Source organism: Eublepharis macularius, chromosome 4, assembly GCF_028583425.1.
Source record: "Eublepharis macularius isolate TG4126 chromosome 4, MPM_Emac_v1.0, whole genome shotgun sequence".
NCBI classification, from domain to species: domain Eukaryota; kingdom Metazoa; phylum Chordata; class Lepidosauria; order Squamata; family Eublepharidae; genus Eublepharis; species Eublepharis macularius.
The window spans coordinates 113,204,505-113,222,408 of record NC_072793.1 but is presented as its reverse complement, the minus strand read 5'-3'; the positions used below and the strand labels follow the sequence as shown (position 1 = coordinate 113,222,408).

Here is a 17,904-nt window from a genome sequence, read left to right as displayed (position 1 = left end):
TAATCTCAGCTATCAACTACATAGAGTTTCAGTGAAGCCTTGGATTACTTTCTGTCGGTGTGACTTTTTGTTTTATACACACTCCAGATTAAAATGGCTCCTGAAATATTATTTGGGAGAAAAGAAGATTCCCAGGAACAGCATGGGTGGGTGCCATAAAAAAGGGGATTGGTGAAAAATGCTCCACTTTCTGTCCATGAAAATTCTTCATTGGATCCAGCCCAATGTTGTGGGGGGGGGGGGAAGCAAATTTATGCTTAATTTTTTACATATAACTCATTAGAATTTAAGACTATTAACTTTGAATATATTGACTCATTAAGTATTAGTAGTCAGATATATGGTGTTCTGTAAATTTAAAATACAGTTTTTGTTGAGTTTTAGAACAGTCTTAATGAGGTTAATCTTTAAACTATATTTTTAATGTGCATTTATAAATTTTAGGCTTATTATTATTAGCTGGTAAGTTGCTTGGCTATCCAAATACAAAGTTGAAACTATTTGGCTTTAAAAAAAAATTTTTTTTTTGTAGTTTCACCAGTGATCATTAAAGAATGGGCCGCTTACAAAGGAAAGTCTCCCCAGACTCCTGAGTTGGTAGAAGCTCTTGCATTCAGGGAATGGACTTGTCCAAATTTGAAAAAACTGTGGCTGGGGAAAGCAGTGGAGGACAAGAATCGAAGGATGAGAGCATTCTTGGCCTGTATGAGGTCAGACACACCAGCAATGCTAAACCCAACTAATGTGCCCACTCACCTTATGGTGCTCTGTTGTGTATTAAGGTGAGTGTTTACCAAGGATTACTTGATTTGCCTCTTTACTGTGAGTAGAATTCATGGCTTTGAAATCACATTAAATTGTTCTTCTGTTGTTTCTAACAGTTTCTCACTATTTCTTTTAACGTACATAGAAGTAATGTCCTCATTTTTCTGCATCTTCTTATTGGCGTGATGGCCAGCACTCTACATGTAGCCCTGTTCTTTGCAAGCAAGTTCTTCAATATAGCCTTTTTATTTTCATTATAAAAACTGCAAAACATTATGTTCTGGATGACTAGTCAGGCCTGATTCAGATACAGCATGCACTTAAGAAACCCTAAGTGTCTAGTTAGCTTTCTTATATCAAATCGTTTAACTCCTGGCAGGAGGTACATCACAGATAACATCTTAGGCTTGTTATTGGGTATATTACACAGGTAATACAATTATAGAGTTTCTGCTTCCTTTTTATACTTTTATTATTACAGCATGTCTACTTAGTATTCTTAATAACAACTCAATCAGCAGAAAATCATACCATCCATTATAACAAGTACAAAGACCATTAAGGAGAGCAATTACATGACTTCAAAAAGTATCTTACCTAAAGATAAGAAGGTCACAGGCAAGGAGCCCTTCCAAAGAAGAAGCTCTGTATCCGTTTAGCTTTATTTATAGGGATCCAGAACGTGTTAATATTTTTAATTTATTTGATTTTTTTTTTGTCTAGCCCTCCCCATGAGTGGGCTCAGGGCAGGTTACATCACACATAAGGTACAATTTAAAATCAAGCTGGAAACATACAGTCATAAAATATAGATTTCAATGCCCAAGATGGCAGTCTTCAACAAACAACCATCCCTCCCACCTATACACAGAGGGAAAGGGAAGGGAATAGGAGGGGGGGGGCAGCATTCAAACAGGAAACTGGAGGGGAGGCTCAATAGATGACCTAAAAATGGCCCCAGACATATGCCTGGCAGAATATCTCTGTCTTACAGGCCTGCCGAAAAGATAGAAGGTCTTGGCAGGCCCGCATGTCAACAGACAGAGGGCTTTTTCACACTCAGACTTTAAAGCATTTCAGCATCTGTTCTACTTCTCATCTTTGCAGGAGTTTCACACTTGCAAAGTAGTCATGGGACACTACTGATGTTTGTCTGTGGTATCCCCAATTTTTCCCCGTGCGAACATACTGCAGTGTTATTTTGAAGCCGCTGCCAAGTCACGGCTGGCACGCTTAATGTCATTGTGAACTCTCTTCTCCTCCCTCTGCTTTTCTCGGGAGCTGATTGGTCTGTGCAGAAATAACCACTCCTACCCTCCTCAGCTCTCTGAACGCCTTTTCTGCCATTTTTTTCAGTAAAGCAAGGTAAGGGTCATAAGGCTGCTTCTCTGTTGTCTTCCTTCCTCCCAGGTATGCATACACTCTCTTATTTTTTCTTCAAAGCCAGGAACGATTCTTAACCTTACTGCTTATTCCCTGCTGGCTTTAAAAGCCAGGAAAGGGTTAAAAGTCTGCTTTTCCTTCCTCCCTCTAGGATATGTGCACACACACACTTTTTTTTTTAAGCCAGGAATGATTTATAATGTTGCTATGTTGAAACATTACTGCTTAATCCCTCCGGGCTTGAAAAGCCAGGAAAGGGTTAAATGGCTGCTTTCCCCTTCCTCCCTCAATGGTGTGAGCACACTCTTTTATTTTTTTTTCAAAGCCAGGAAAGTGTTATAACATTACTTCTCATTTCTCCTGGCTTTAAAAGCCAGGAAAGAGTTAAACGGCTGCTTTTCCTTCCCTCCTGGTGTCTTCTGCCAATGTCAGAAAAACCAAAAATGAGGGAAAGAAGCAGCAGCATTTTAACCCTTTCCTGGCTTGGCTTTTTAAAAAAATAGATGAGAGTGATACATGTTTCCCCCAGAACTCTGCCACCAATTGCCTCTCCAGTGGGCAGGGGGCAGCCGAACCAACAAAAGCGGGCCGGGGGGGATCCAACATTGCAATGTTACATGCATGCTCAAAGGGTTTTGTTTTTAAAGTGTGATGTGAATTGCAAAGCCCCGAAAGCCTGAAACTGCATCGAGGCTTCAAAGCCAGTCTAAAATGAAAAACAAGATGGCAAATCGAAACTGCCTTGGACATTGTAGAACGTGGGAGTGCCATGCCAAAGCCAGTGCAATCAAGACAACTGCTCATGAATGGCAGTTTAAACCATAAGTGCGAAAAGGACCAGAGAGTTCCACCAGGTGGGAGCCAGCATAACAATGGCATATTTTCAATTCCAAAGTTAAACAAGAAAAACTTTCAAATGTTGAATGCTAGATTAAGAGTCTCTCTCCAAGTCCAGGACTGCTTGGATGCAATAGATAAAGCTATGCTTGAAAGTCAGCCAGAGCAGAATGAATACAAAAGCAAAGAGGCAAGAGCCTTAATGACTATATACTCCTGCATAGGAGATCATGAGAGCCCATTAGTAACCGAGCATGAAACGGCTAAAGATTTATTTATTTATTTATTGAAAAAAATTTTATTGGGTTAGGATCATATATTTACACATCACAGTCGATTTTCCCATTTCCCAATTTCTAACCCCCTCCCTTTCCCCCCCTTTTTTGTTGACTTCCAACAGTTTTCCAACCCTTTGTCCCTTTTCCCTTACTCTTTATATATTCCTCTATCTAATCAAATATATATTCTCCCTTTATTCTAAGCAATACTTCTTTAACTATTTTTAATGCTCTGTACCCATAATGGATAAACAATTTATCCCATAATTCCATTTTCAAATATTTCTATATAACGTAAACTATGTAAACTATGTAAACCATACATTCATATAAATCAACCAGCTTAATTTATACTCTATATATTATTCATTCTATCTTCTTCTTTCTGTTTTAGTTATATTTGTTTACATTAATATTTCTATTCCCTTCAATCATAAATCTATATATGATATCAATCAATTTGACTCATATATACCTTCGGATAAACATATTCAGTTTGGTACATTATACAGAATCAGAAAGAAAATATTATTAGTTAATCAATCCTTATAGTTAACCCTTATGATTAGTTGTTTTCTATCATTATTCTATTTATTATTCTATATATATCAATCTAATAACATAGCTGCTTAGAGATTCACTTTTACCTCTTCTCCCCCCCGGTAGAGTCACCCCCCTCTGCATTTTATTATACTTCAATAGTTCTCAAACTGCCACAGTTCTCCTCCCACCTCCCATTTCTTCTCCAAATATTGTTTCAGCTTCTCCCAGTCTGTGTTAAACTGTCCTGAGTCCAGATTTCTCAGTTTTCTTGTCATTTTATCCATTTCTGCCATATACAGCAATTTGTAAATCCAATCTTCAATAGTTGGCACTTCTTGTACTTTCCATTTTTGCGCATACAAAAGTCTAGCTGCTGCCGTCATGTAGAATATCAACGTCCTATAATGGGCTGGAATTCCCTCCATTCCCAAGTTTAGTAGCAGGAGTTCTGGGTTCTTATTTACTTGAAATTGTAAAATCTCACTCATTTCTCTTATTATTTCCCCCCAGTACTGCCTAGCTACCTCACACGTCCACCACATATGATAGAGGGAGCCCTCATGTTTCCTGCATTTCCAGCATTTATTAGAAGTGTTCAAATTCCCTAGCGCAATCTTCTTTGGTGTCATGTACCAACGATAAATCTTTTTGTAAATGTTCTCTTTAATGCTGGTGCATGTCATTGTCTTCATTGTAGTCTTCCACAAGTATTCCCATGCCTCCATTGTTATTTCTTTGTTGAAGTTTATGGCCCATTTCACCATTTGCACTTTAACTATTTCATCCTCAGTATACCATTTCAACAGTACTTGGTATACCTTGGATATTCTTTTCTTATCCTCTTTAAAAAGGGTCTGCTCAAGTTCCGAATTCTCTGTTCGTATACCTCCCTTTACAGAGTCCGAGTTATATAAATCTCTAATCTGTCTATACTGGAACCAATCGTAATAAGGTGATAGTTCCTCCTGAGTCTTTATTCTGGGTTTAGATGTTTCAATTCTAGTTATTTCTTTGTAAGTTAAACATTGTTGCTCATTATCAACAGCTCTCGGGTCTATCACCTCATATGGAACTACCCACATAGGGGTTCCTTCTTGTAAATAGATTCTGTACTTCTTCCAGATTGTATATAAACTTCTCCGTATATAATGATGCAGGAACATCGAGTTCGCCTTTACTTTATCATGCCATAGGTATGCGTGCCATCCAAATATTTTTTTATATCCCTCTAAGGCTAGTAGTTTCTTGTTCTTTAACGTCATCCACTCTTTCAACCACACTAGGCAAATTGCGTCATGGTAAAGTCTTAGATTGGGCAGTTGCATTCCGCCTCTTTCTTTTACATCTTGTAAAACTTTCATTTTCACTCAAGGCTTCTTGCCTGCCCATACAAAGTCTGATATTTTCCTCTGCCATTTTTCAAATTGCTTAGAGTCTCTGATGATTGGTATTGTCTGTAGCAAAAACATTACTCTTGGTAACACATTCATCTTCACTGCTGCAATCCTTCCCACCCATGACAAATTCAATCTATTCCATTTAATCAGATCTCTCTCTATCTGAGTCCATAGTTTTTCATAGTTGTTTTTAAATAAGTCTATGTTCTTTGCAGTCAGTTCAATTCCCAAATATTTCACCTTATTTGTTACTTCACATTCCGTTATTTCCATTAGCGATTGTTGTTTTTGCTTAGTCATGTTTTTGCATAATACCTTTGATTTCTTTTTATTAATGTAAAAACCTGCCAGATCCCCAAACTCCTTAATCTTATCTATCACTTTTGGCATGTTCTCCATTGGGTCTTCTACAATTAGCATTATGTCATCCGCAAATGCTCTGACCTTATAAGAATAATCCTTTATTTTTATTCCACGGATTTCTTCATCTTGTCGTATTTGTATCATCAGGATCTCCAATACCAAAATGAACAACAGCGGAGACAGCGGGCAACCTTGTCTTGTTCCTTTACTTATAGCTAATTTCTTAGTCACTTCATCATTCACCACAATTGCTGCATTCTGGTCTCTATAAATTTCCTTAATTGCTCTAATGAATCTTTCTCCCATTTGTAGCTTTTCCATAGTGGCAAACATAAAGTCCCAGTTTAAATTATCAAACGCCTTTTCAGCATCAACAAAGAAGAAGCCAACCTCCTTATCACAACGCTTATCATAGTATTCAATAGCATTTATCACTGTCCTCAAGTTATCTCTGATTTGTCTGTCTGGCAAAAAGCCTGCTTGTTCCTCCTCAATAACTTCCGAAAGCCACCCCTTCAGTCTCTCCGCCAATATCTTCGCAAAGATTTTGTAGTCATTATTGAGTAACGATATAGGTCTGTAATTTTTCACGTTTGTCAAGTCTTGGCCTTCTTTAGGGATCAGTGATATATTCGCTTCATTCCAGGTACCTGGAATCCGTTGATCCTTTAAAACTCCATTGATCACCTCTTTTAGGAATGGTGCCAGTTCGTTGGCCATTGTCTTGTAGAATTTAGCCGTAAGTCCATCTGGCCCTGGCACCTTTCCCAGATTTGCAGATTGTATTGCCTTACTTATTTCCTCATCCGTTACTTCATTATTCAGTCTATTTCTCCAAGCTTCCGAAATTACTGGGAGTTTCATTTTCTCCAAATATGTCGCTATTGATTCTTTATTCACCTCTTTCTTATTGTATAACTTAGCATAGAATTTGTAAAAGGCTCTACTAATGGTAGTCTGTTCCAGATACGTTTTATTGTCCTCACATATTTTGTTTATTATTTTCTTTTCCCTTCTCTTTTTTAGTTGCCATGCCAAATACTTCCCAGGTTTATTTGCTCCTTCAAACACTTTCTGATTCAATCTTTTAAGGTTCCACTCCAATTCTTTATTATTCATTGCTGTCAGCTGTTCTTGAAGTATTTTAATTTCCTGGCATAATTTCTTTTTCCCTGGTCTCTTTTTTAACTGTATTTCTTTGGCTTTTATTTTCTCCTCAATCTCTTGTCTCTTCTCCTCTTTCTTTTTTCTCACTCTGCCATTTAAGTCCATTAGTATGCCCCTTATTACCGCCTTGTAGGCATCCCAAACTTTGTCAGTTGGTACTTCTTTATTCACGTTATATTGTATGAAGAACTTTGTCTCTCTTCTCAACATCTCCACGTTCTCTCCTTCCTGTAACAAATCCTCATTTATTCTCCATGCTTTCCTTTTTCTCCTCCTCCCTAATTTCCACATGATTGGATTATGATCTGAGCCTACCATCGGCATTATTTCTACCTCCTTAGTCCATAACGCTAAGTCTTTTGAGGCCCAGATCATATCAATTCTCGATAGTGTACAGTGTCTTGAAGAGTAAAAAGTAAATTGTCTACTTTTAGGATTTTCTCTTCTCCATACGTCTTCTAAAGTCTCCTGCTGTATCAGCTCAAAAAAAAGCTTTGGTAACAATCCTCTTTTCTTTTGTACAGTTGATGTCTTTTTATCTAGTTCCAAGTTAGTCACTCCATTGAAGTCTCCAGCAAGAATTATCTGGTCGTATGAAAGATCATCTAATTGCTTCCTCAAATCCTCAAAGAAGCTCTCTTTTGCACCGTTAGGTGCATAAATTCCGACTACCAACACTTTTTTTAAGTTCCATGTACATTCCACTGCTATAAATCTGGCTTCCACATCTTTTATTACAAATTTTGGCTGTAGCTCCTCTTTTATGTACAACACCACTCCTCTTTTTTTCTTATTAGAGGCCGCTACAAATACATTGCCCAGTTTCCCCATTTTTAAATATTTTGCATCCTGCTTTCGAATATGGGTTTCTTGCAAGCAAACAATATCACATTTTTGTTTTAATAGCCAGTGGAAAATACTTTTTCTCTTGTTTGGTGAGTTTAGTCCATTTACATTCCAAGATAAAACTTTACACTCCATACTCATGATCTTGTTGGTAAGTCCTTTTCATTGTCCCTTATAAATCGCTCCATCTCTCGCTCAGATCTGATACGCTTTTTGGCCCCTCCAAACTCAAAGGACACACCTTCTGGTAACTCCCATCTGTACCTGATTTTCATGTCCTTCAAGATCTGAATTAGCACTTTATATTTTTTCCGATCTAATAACACTGACCTGGGTAATTCCTTCATTATGATAATCGTCTTGCCATCAATCTCCAATGGATCTTGAAACTGTTTTGTCACAATCTTCTCTTTCATATTTCGTGTCGTAAACTGCACAATCACGTCTCTTGGTAGTTTCCTCTGGGTTGCAATTCTCGAATTTACACGGTATGCCACATCTAGGATAGCCACAACTTCCTCCTCCTCCTTCCCCAGGTATTCAGCTAACACCTCAGTCATCTGTTCTTGCGCTGACTTTCCTTCCACTTCTGGCAAGCCACGAAACCGTAGCTGCTTCTCCATGTGTTTAGTTTCTGCAACCGCCATTCTTCCCCTCATCAGTCTCATCTCTGTTTGTTGCGTGTCTGCTAAGTTCTCCATCGCGTCTTCTACTGTTTTAACTCTCTGCTGCGTTCCTTGTAGTTCACTTTGTATTGTTTCCATACCTTTTTTCACTTCTGACAGCTCCGATTTTACTGTCTGTTTGACCTCTTTAACCTCTTTAATCAGCTCCAATTTCGTGTCCTTAAGTTCTTTAATCACATCTAAAAGTTTTTTATCCAGGTTTTCTATTGCCGATTGCCACTCTTTTTTCGACATCGTGGGGCTTGCTTTGGCTCGCTCCCACGAGTCCGCTCTCTTCCTTAACTCCGTGGCGTAAAATTTAAATGTCTTTTTATTTCAAATGTCCCAGTCTTCTTGCAAAAATTAATTTTTAAAGAGTCCAAAATGTCGGGCGTCTTTTCTCTATGGTTCCTCTATGATTTTGTAATCCAAAATGAAACGGCTAAAGATTTATACAGCGCTCTTAAAATACTCTGACAGAACAAATAAGAATGTGAGATTTCTAAAGGAGAAATTATATAGTATGAGGATGAAAGAAGGAACTAATACTGATGCACACCTATATGAAATGTTAAGGCTTATTTCAGAGCTTCAATCTGCAGGAGCAGAGATATCTGACTGAGTTCCACACATGCATATTGCTTAGCCGACTACCATCTTTTGCAAATCAGAAAGCTGTGCTTGAATGCAATGCAACAGTGGACTTGGATTATACAATTGCTTATTTGAGAGAGACTGGACTTAAAAGGGCAGCAGATGATGCACCTGATAAAATGTCTGTACTAAGGATGAGATCTGATCCTAAAGGAAAGAGATGCTATTTGTGCTCTAGAGCAGGGCATATAGATAAGTACTGCAGATTTAAAGATGCAGAAGGTAATAGGTCCAGAGGTCCAAGTGTTTCCATTGAAAGAATGGCCTTCAGAGACTGGGGACACTCTAGTAGTCATGGAAATTTCAGACCACCACGTGGCTGATCAAATACAAGGCACAAAGGCCCAGTGATGGTACAAGTGCCTATGACAACAACCAAGTGTTTCAAATATCTGATTGTCAAGGTGTGAACGATAAAAGGCATTTTCTTCTTGACAGTGGCAGTTTCATTCGTATTTGTCAATTCAGAGAAAGCTTCAGAGAACTTGACACAGAGAACAGACCAAAGATGCTACAAGCAAACAAGCAGAGACTCTATGCTTTTGGAACTGGAACTATACCTTTGAGAGTCCTCACTTCTAAGGGTGAAGTGGTGAATCTCACAGTAACAAATGTTGCTTTTGTTCCTGAGGCCTCGAATAATCTCCTTCATACTAAGAATTGTTAAAAATGGTTATACTGTAATAGTTAAAAGAAATGCAGGTAAAATTATTAATGACAAAACTGGTCTTGTACTTAAGGTTGATGAAATAGATGGGTTCCATTACATTGTAGATGTCAATGATGATTCAAACATTGTAGTAGATGAAGAAAGGCCTGTATGTGTAACTAGGCAAGATGTTTGTAATGATAAAAACTCTCTCTATTCATGGCATGCAAAATTAGCACATAGGAATATGCAGTGTTGAAAAACTATTGGCAGAATGTGGAATTAATGTTGTTAAATGTGATAAGGCTAGGGAAAGATGTGAAATCTGTATAAAAGCAAAGGGAACCACCCCCAGTTATAGGGGACAATCTAACATACAGGATAAAGAGTTCCTGGAAGAGATCTATTGAAATCTTATGGGTCCTTTGCCTTTATCTGCAGGAAAGAATAGATATTTTTTTACCTTCACGGAGTCTAAAAGCAAGTAGTCATGTATATGTGCTTGAAAGTAAAGATGAGACTTGAAAAATTTAAATCTTATGTTGCTACTATTAAGAACGGATTTGATAAAGCTCCTTTAGCATTACGTACTGATGGTGGAGGAGAATACTGTAATGTGGACTTCAAGAAATTTATACAACAGGAAGGTATCGAGCACAAAGTCACTGTACCCCATTCTCTGCAACAGAATGGATGTTTAAAAAAATTGAATCGTACATTGCAGGAAATTATTAGATCTATGCTGATTAGAGATGGGCACGAAACAAAACACGGAACAAAATTCCGAATGGAACAGCTGGTTTGTTTGCAAAGAAACGCATTCCGTGTCTCCACGTTTTTACAGAACAAACGAATTTACTTGCTGTTCCGTTGCTGCTTTGGGAAGCCAGACACTTTGGAGCCATTCACTCCATCACCCAGGCAATGGTGGCAGTCTTTAGGTTGACCCCAATCTGAGGCCTCCACGCTTGATTGGCAGCTGTCCTTGCCATGTAGAGAGCTCCCATTTCTGGCCAATCCAGCCAGGAAAAGGGGGAGAGGGTGAGAATCTCTAAGGCAACTGAGGAGATGGGCCTTCAGCAGCCATGGTAACACAAATCTCTTCCTCCAAAACCATGTTAGGCAGGTCTTTCTGCCAACCAGAGTTCTCCTGTGTTGTTCAATCTTGGCTTTTCCCATAATTAGGGGAAGCCATGTGACTCCTGGTTTCATTTTCTCCAGAAAGTGGGTTAGGGAGCTGGCTGGCTGGCTGGTTGGATTGCCAGGAACTTGGGATCTTTGGCCTGCACTTCAGTGCACTTCTTGCTTCTTGAAAAAGGACTGAAAAGCCTTTTTTTCTCTTGCTGCCTTTTCTTACTGGGGACTGGGGAGGTGTTTGGGAAAGGGTGCTTTTCCCCCTCCCCCCCCAATCCTAGTCTTAGCTTTTCACCTTCCCTCCCCCCTCTCCAGGCTAGTTTTAGGCCTTTGAGTATAACCGGGTTCTTGCTTCTCTAAGTGAGTTTTGTTTGCTTTTTTTCTTTTTCTCCTTGGAGGACCAATCTTCTGGTTTGTTTTCTAGGAGGAGGGGGTGTACCCCCTCCCCAGGAAGCCCCACTTTTATTTGCTTTTCTTCCTTTCTCGGCTTTTTGGAAAGTCTGTCTTCTGGTTTGGGTTATGCCCCCGCCCCACCCAGGGAGCCTCATTTCTCTGTTAGCGCTCTGTGTGTGCACTTGTGTGGTTTGGTGCAGTTTGTCCTTTTCCTGCACATCCCTTTAGTGCTCTCTAGTTATCTCTTGAGCACCTCTACAGCCAATGCCATTGACTGTGTTGTCTTTTGGGGAGCTTGTGCCTCTGTCACATTGATTCATACCCACACGGTGCTGTTTGCTCTCTGTGTAGATTTGTGTGGTGCAGTGAAGTTTGCCCTATTTTCTGCACACTCCTCCAGTGCCCTTTACTTTCAGATACTCATACTCAGATACTCCCTGCACCTGTGTCATGGTACATTGTATGCATTAGTATGAGGTATGAGTTAGATGGCTCTTCTAATCTACACATGGCAATACAACTGTGTAACTCTATTGTTTTATGCCCCTCTCCAGGATTATTTTATTCTAGACCTGTAGACTCCCTTTGTGGCCTTAGTTATGGGGCTGGGCTAGCCCTGTTTCTGTGTGCATAGGTGTCTCGAACAACTTTCTTGGTCATATCCTGCAACTGTTCCCCTATAGTTCTAGCCATATCCATGACAATTACATAAACAAAGTCTCATAATGATTCCCAGACTAATTTCTCATCCAAGAATACCCGAGCCATAGTTTTGGAGACGGGTTCTCTGCTTGAACCATTGGCACTGTTTGTAAATCAATTCATACAACCCTTCGTATATTATGTTTAACATATTTGACCTCATGTTTATGTTGAGTGATGTCCTTAGAATATCCGCATGCAAACCAACCCTTTTGTAATCTGAAATATTAAGAGGTTTTTTTGACATATGTTCTTCATTACAGCCTTATGAGTTAACCTGCCTCTTGTAGATTTTTCATAAAAAGAAACTAAACATCCATAGTTTTTATGCTCCTTATGTCCAGTGGCTTATTATAATATTGTGGCATGGTTTTATTGTAAGATGCCTTGAGCAGGACTCTGAAGAGGTGGCATATAAATAATGTAAATAAATAGAAGAAAAAAATAAGATATAAATATGCATGGCATATATCAGTTGCCAGTCAGTCATTATCTATCAATCAATCTTACTTCCTTTGTGTGCTTTTATCAATAAAAAGTTAATACATGTCATCAGATGATTAGAAATAATATAACACATGAGAGACTGGAAATTTTCAGTTGGACACAAAGCATAATCAAACTAGAACATTGCAATTATCCTTCCTCTAAAAAGAGGTCACTATAGTTGCTTGGGAAGAATACAATCCTTGGTGTCAAAAATAAGTTTAGTCCCTTAAAACCCAATGTGTGTCCTTTCTCAGTTTCATCTGATTAAAGAAGCAACCCAGTTTATGCACACGGTAGTGTTCAATTTCCCAGCTCAGGCTTTTGTAATCCCCTTGCTTGAGATAGATACGGGTTGTTGACTTTGAACATTAACTCAAAAAGTATAAGAAAAAGTGGTGTACTCTTTAATTTACATGGAGCAATGTGACTAGCTTTCAGTATATACAGTATTTTTTGCATGATCCCACCAATGTTATAATCGCTCCTGAATCCCATTGATTTCAGAGAAAAAATTAAGCACTTGCTTAAATGTTTCCCATATTAATAATGGGATTTTCATTTTCAACTTTAGCTGGATTGTTCCCAAGGTATTGTGAGATTCATTGTAGCACGTTATTGTGATATATATTTTAAAAATAAATATTACTTCAGAACTTTTCAAACAGTGCTGAATCCAAGACTTTGCCTTTTTAGGTATATGGTGCAATGGCCTGGGGTTCGAATACTACGTCGCCAGGAACTTGATGCCTTCCTGGCTCAAGCTTTATCTCCAAAACTGTATGAACCTGACCAACTACAAGAACTTAAGGTGATTGTTAAACTTCAGTGAAGTGTATTAACTTGGTACAGTAGTTTTATTGATCTATATGGTTTCCATTCAGTGAAGTAAGATATGGGGCACAAAGAGTTCTTAGCTTCAGCTACACACCAGTTTTAATTACTCAAATTGTGATACCCAGTTTCTAGAGGTTAAAAAAAAGCTTTTGCTATTCAGAGGGGGGAACCTCTTCCACTTTTTCCCAGCTGAGGATCACTGCACATAAACCATAGGAACAAGCTTTTGAGAAACCTTTTCATTACCAACATTTTTGTAAATGAACAGAGTAAATAGCTTTTATATAACAAAACGAATATTTAACTTTTTCCATTTAAAATGATAAAATGAGTCTTAAAAACATACATAAATATATGTCCATCTATTATCCATATTGGATTGAATGCACCAGTGTCCAGCTGCTCACAAAAGGTGCTAGGACTCAGATGTCATCCTGTGCCTTCATGAGGATCATCCACTGAAACCAGTGCATGTTTGGTATTCTGACTTGTTTTCTCCAACTGCAGGAGTCTTGTTGTGTATTTATTAGGGGTGTGCAGAGCCAGGGAAATTCGGTTTTCCCGATTCAGATTACCCGAATCGGGAAAAAGATTCAGAATCAAGCGATTCCCAAAGCATCATTTTCTTTCTGAATCACACCAGACTTGGTAGGAACCTTCTCCTAACTCTCCTCTAACAACCCCCCAAATTTCAGAATGATTGGACCCCCAAAGAAGGTACCCCCATCCTCCTCCACTCTCCATTATTGGAAAAACAAGGAGGCTTTCTTGGTGGCTTGGGATGGCATTTTGCAAGCAAAATGCACCCAGTTTTCAGAGAGCCTAATCCTACCTCTCCTCCCACGCACCCACCCAAATTTCAGGGAGATTGCACTGGGGGGGGCATTTTATGGCCTCCCAAAGAAGGTGCCCCTATCCTCCTGCACTCTCCATTATTCCCTATGGGGAAAAAACAAGGGAGCTTTGTAGGTGGCTTGGGGTGGCATTTTGCAGGCAAAATGCACCCAATTTTTAGGGGACCTGCTCCTACCTCTCCTCCCACCCCACCCCTGAGTTTCAGGGAGATTGCTCTTTGGGGACCCCCCTCAAAGGTGGTTTCCATCCCACACTATATTTCTACTGTGTGGGAAACTCCCTGTAATGATTTCAAGTGAATGTGTGCATGTATCTTTAAATGCTTGGTGTGAGATAGATGAAGAGGGGGGGTGAAAGACAGGGATATGATTGGTTGATGACTGAGAGTGTGGACAGAGTGAAGGCAGTTTAGACTGAGAGTGGGGGGCGGGAAAGATTCAGTCGAGAAAACAGGCAAGCTATGTGTAAGATGAGTAAATTTAAGAAGTTCTGAGAGAAAGAACACTGAGCCAGAAGAAAGCAGGCTAGCTGTGTGCTGCCTGAGTATGTTGAAGTATTTATGAGAGAAATATAACCTGTATGGAACCTGAACTGAGCATGTTTCCCTCAGTCAGGGAAAGAGAGGCCAGCTGTGTGCTGCCTGAGCAGGTTTAATATTTCTGTGAATAATAGTCAAGATAAAGCAGTCAAGCTGTGTAAATTTAAAGTAAATTTAAGCAAGTCTGAGAGAAACATTGAGTCAGGGAAAAGCAGGCCAGCTGTGTGCTGCCTGAGTAACTTTAAGCACGTCTGTGAGAAATATTGAGTCAGAGAAAGAGGCTAACTGTGTGCGAAGCCTTAGAAATCTGTGTGAATGAGTTTAAATGAAGTAACTTTAAGAACCAAGAACTACTTTTATGTAACTGATACGCTTCTTACCAAAAACTAGAAGGGAACTACTTCCTAAATTGTACAAAACCAAGAGAGCACGCAGGCTCAAGGAAGTACCAAAATGCAATCAATGGGTACAATGTGGTAACGAACTCCAAATTACAATCAATGAGTACAGTGTAATAAATTAAACTGTAATAATAATGCTCATGAGTACAGTGTAATAAATTGTAATTGAACTGTAATAATAATGCTCATATAGTCCCAAACTGCAATCCAATGCGCAATAAATAGACTGGTAAATAACCAAATAAATTTTTCAATTCAAGTTAACCGTCATAAGTGTATACAAGCCCAGTATCCAAAAAGTGTTCAATAATAGCAGCGATGCCACAATCTGATAACGGTGGCTGTTAAATTCACTAGAAGTAGTGTCCACGGCGACGAGTTCAACCGGTCTCTTTCACTTTTACTCGTTTCAGCCAACTTCCTTCTTCAGGCCGTTATTTCTATGATAAACCATAATGTGGTAAGCTGCTAATAGAAACCTGGCCATGTTAACATATAACAAAAAAATTTTTTCTTTTACAATATAACAGAAAATTTTTACAATGTACTTGCCCTCATCTTTTCCTCCGCTGTCACAACCTCCAGTGTTGAAATAAGAAATAAGAGAGACGCAGTGGAACGGGTGCTTAATTATTTCCCATATCCACTTATATAGTGATCCATACAATCATCCCATCAATACTTAGAGGAATCAATTTCAACTTGTAAGTACCTAAGGCAGCGCTTAAAGAGACATATCAGTAACTAATACGTTCCTATTTCATGAATATTATTCGGTAAATACTCCATATATCATGTCTAAGTTTCCTAAATCCTCATAAACCAAAATTTCAGTGTTTCAATAAATATACCATTTCAATAAATACTATTTCAATAAATATACCATTTCAATAAATATTCTAAAAGTCTCGTGGGCGTGCCCTATTTAAATACTCCAATCTAAGATCATAAAATACTGAGTAGTCCAATTCATTATTTAAACCTGCCGGTACTAAGGTGTTGAGCCTAAATATCCACCTTGCCTCCGCCTGTAATAAACGCCTGTTGGCATAGCCTGGGTTGTCAACAATCTCTAAAACTGTAAACTTCAACTCTCTTTCATTCTTATGGTGCCTTTGGAAATGCTGCGATAAAGGTGCTTCCTGATTCTGAGTCCTAATCTTAGAAATGTGTTCTTGGACCCTCAATCTGACCGGGCGCGATGTACTCCCCACGTATAATAAAGTGCAAGTGCATTGAATGAGGTAAACCACGTTGTTGGAGGCACACGTTGAAAAATATTTGGAGAACAATGGGCGGCCAGTTCTCGGATGCAATATATTTTTAAGGTCGATGCTTAACGGGCAGATGTTGCAGTGGCCGCAGGGAAAATGCCCCTGCGGCAAATTACGAGCAGTTTCCTGAGATTTTAAATCGGAACGGACCAGCATGTCTCGTAGGCTTCTGGTTCGTCTAAATTCGATACGTGGGGGAAGGGTACACCCCGGGATATCTCGCAACATGTGCCAGTATCTTTTAATAATGCCTGCGATCGACCCTGCCAAGGGTGTAAAGTCCATCGCCCATGTAATATTGTTCCCAACCTGCTCACCACGGGCCTTATATTTCAAGAGGTCAGTGCGTGGAATAGCCTCCGCCCGTGTCCTTGCTTGTGCAATCACATGGTTTGGATAACCCCGCGCTCTAAAGGCGGCAGTCATGTTTCTAGCTTCATGCAAAAAATCTTGTCTTTGAGATGCATTCCTCTTGATGCGTAGAAACTGGCTAAAAGGTATATTATTCTTCAAATTTAACCGATGGTAAGAGGAGTAATCCAAATATGCTGCCCGGTCCGTCAGCTTTCTAAAAGGTCTAACGCCTAACCGGGTGTCCGTCCGTTTAAACACCACGACATCCAAGAATGTGATACATTCCGAGTGGCTCTGATGAGTGAACTTAATATGAAGATTATACGTGGGGAGTACATCGCGCCCGGTCAGATTGAGGGTCCAAGAACACATTTCTAAGATTAGGACTCAGAATCAGGAAGCACCTTTATCGCAGCATTTCCAAAGGCACCATAAGAATGAAAGAGAGTTGAAGTTTACAGTTTTAGAGATTGTTGACAACCCAGGCTATGCCAACAGGCGTTTATTACAGGCGGAGGCAAGGTGGATATTTAGGCTCAACACCTTAGTACCGGCAGGTTTAAATAATGAATTGGACTACTCAGTATTTTTATGATCTTAGATTGGAGTATTTAAATAGGGCACGCCCACGAGACTTTTAGAATATTTATTGAAATGGTATATTTATTGAAATAGTATTTATTGAAATGGTATATTTATTGAAACACTGAAATTTTGGTTTATGAGGATTTAGGAAACTTAGACATGATATATGGAGTATTTACCGAATAATATTCATGAAATAGGAACGTATTAGTTACTGATATGTCTCTTTAAGCGCTGCCTTAGGTACTTACAAGTTGAAATTGATTCCTCTAAGTATTGATGGGATGATTGTATGGATCACTATATAAGTGGATATGGGAAATAATTAAGCACCCGTTCCACTGCGTCTCTCTTATTTCTTATTTCAACACTGGAGGTTGTGACAGCGGAGGAAAAGATGAGGGCAAGTACATTGTAAAAATTTTCTGTTATATTGTAAAAGAAAATTTTTTTTTGTTATATGTTAACATGGCCAGGTTTCTATTAGCAGCTTACCACATTATGGTTTATCATAGAAATAACGGCCTGAAGAAGGAAGTTGGCTGAAACGAGTAAAAGTGAAAGAGACCGGTTGAACTCGTCGCCGTGGACACTACTTCTAGTGAATTTAACAGCCACCGTTATCAGATTGTGGCATCGCTGCTATTATTGAACACTTTTTGGATACTGGGCTTGTATACACTTATGACGGTTAACTTGAATTGAAAAATTTATTTGGTTATTTACCAGTCTATTTATTGCGCATTGGATTGCAGTTTGGGACTATATGAGCATTATTATTACAGTTCAATTACAATT

The 17,904-nt window shown here is 39.0% G+C and overlaps 1 protein-coding gene across 1 annotated transcript in view; it reads left to right on the top strand.

Moving 5' to 3' along the window:
• The window catches only part of FAM120A (family with sequence similarity 120A), a 124,265-nt gene that overhangs the window by 86,113 nt on the left and 20,248 nt on the right, over nucleotides 1–17,904 (top strand). Inside the window, exons 11-12 of the mRNA XM_054977370.1 lie at nucleotides 533–782; nucleotides 12,959–13,073. Coding sequence (XP_054833345.1) covers nucleotides 533–782; nucleotides 12,959–13,073 — 365 coding nt within the window. The remainder of the gene's footprint in view (nucleotides 1–532; nucleotides 783–12,958; nucleotides 13,074–17,904) is intronic.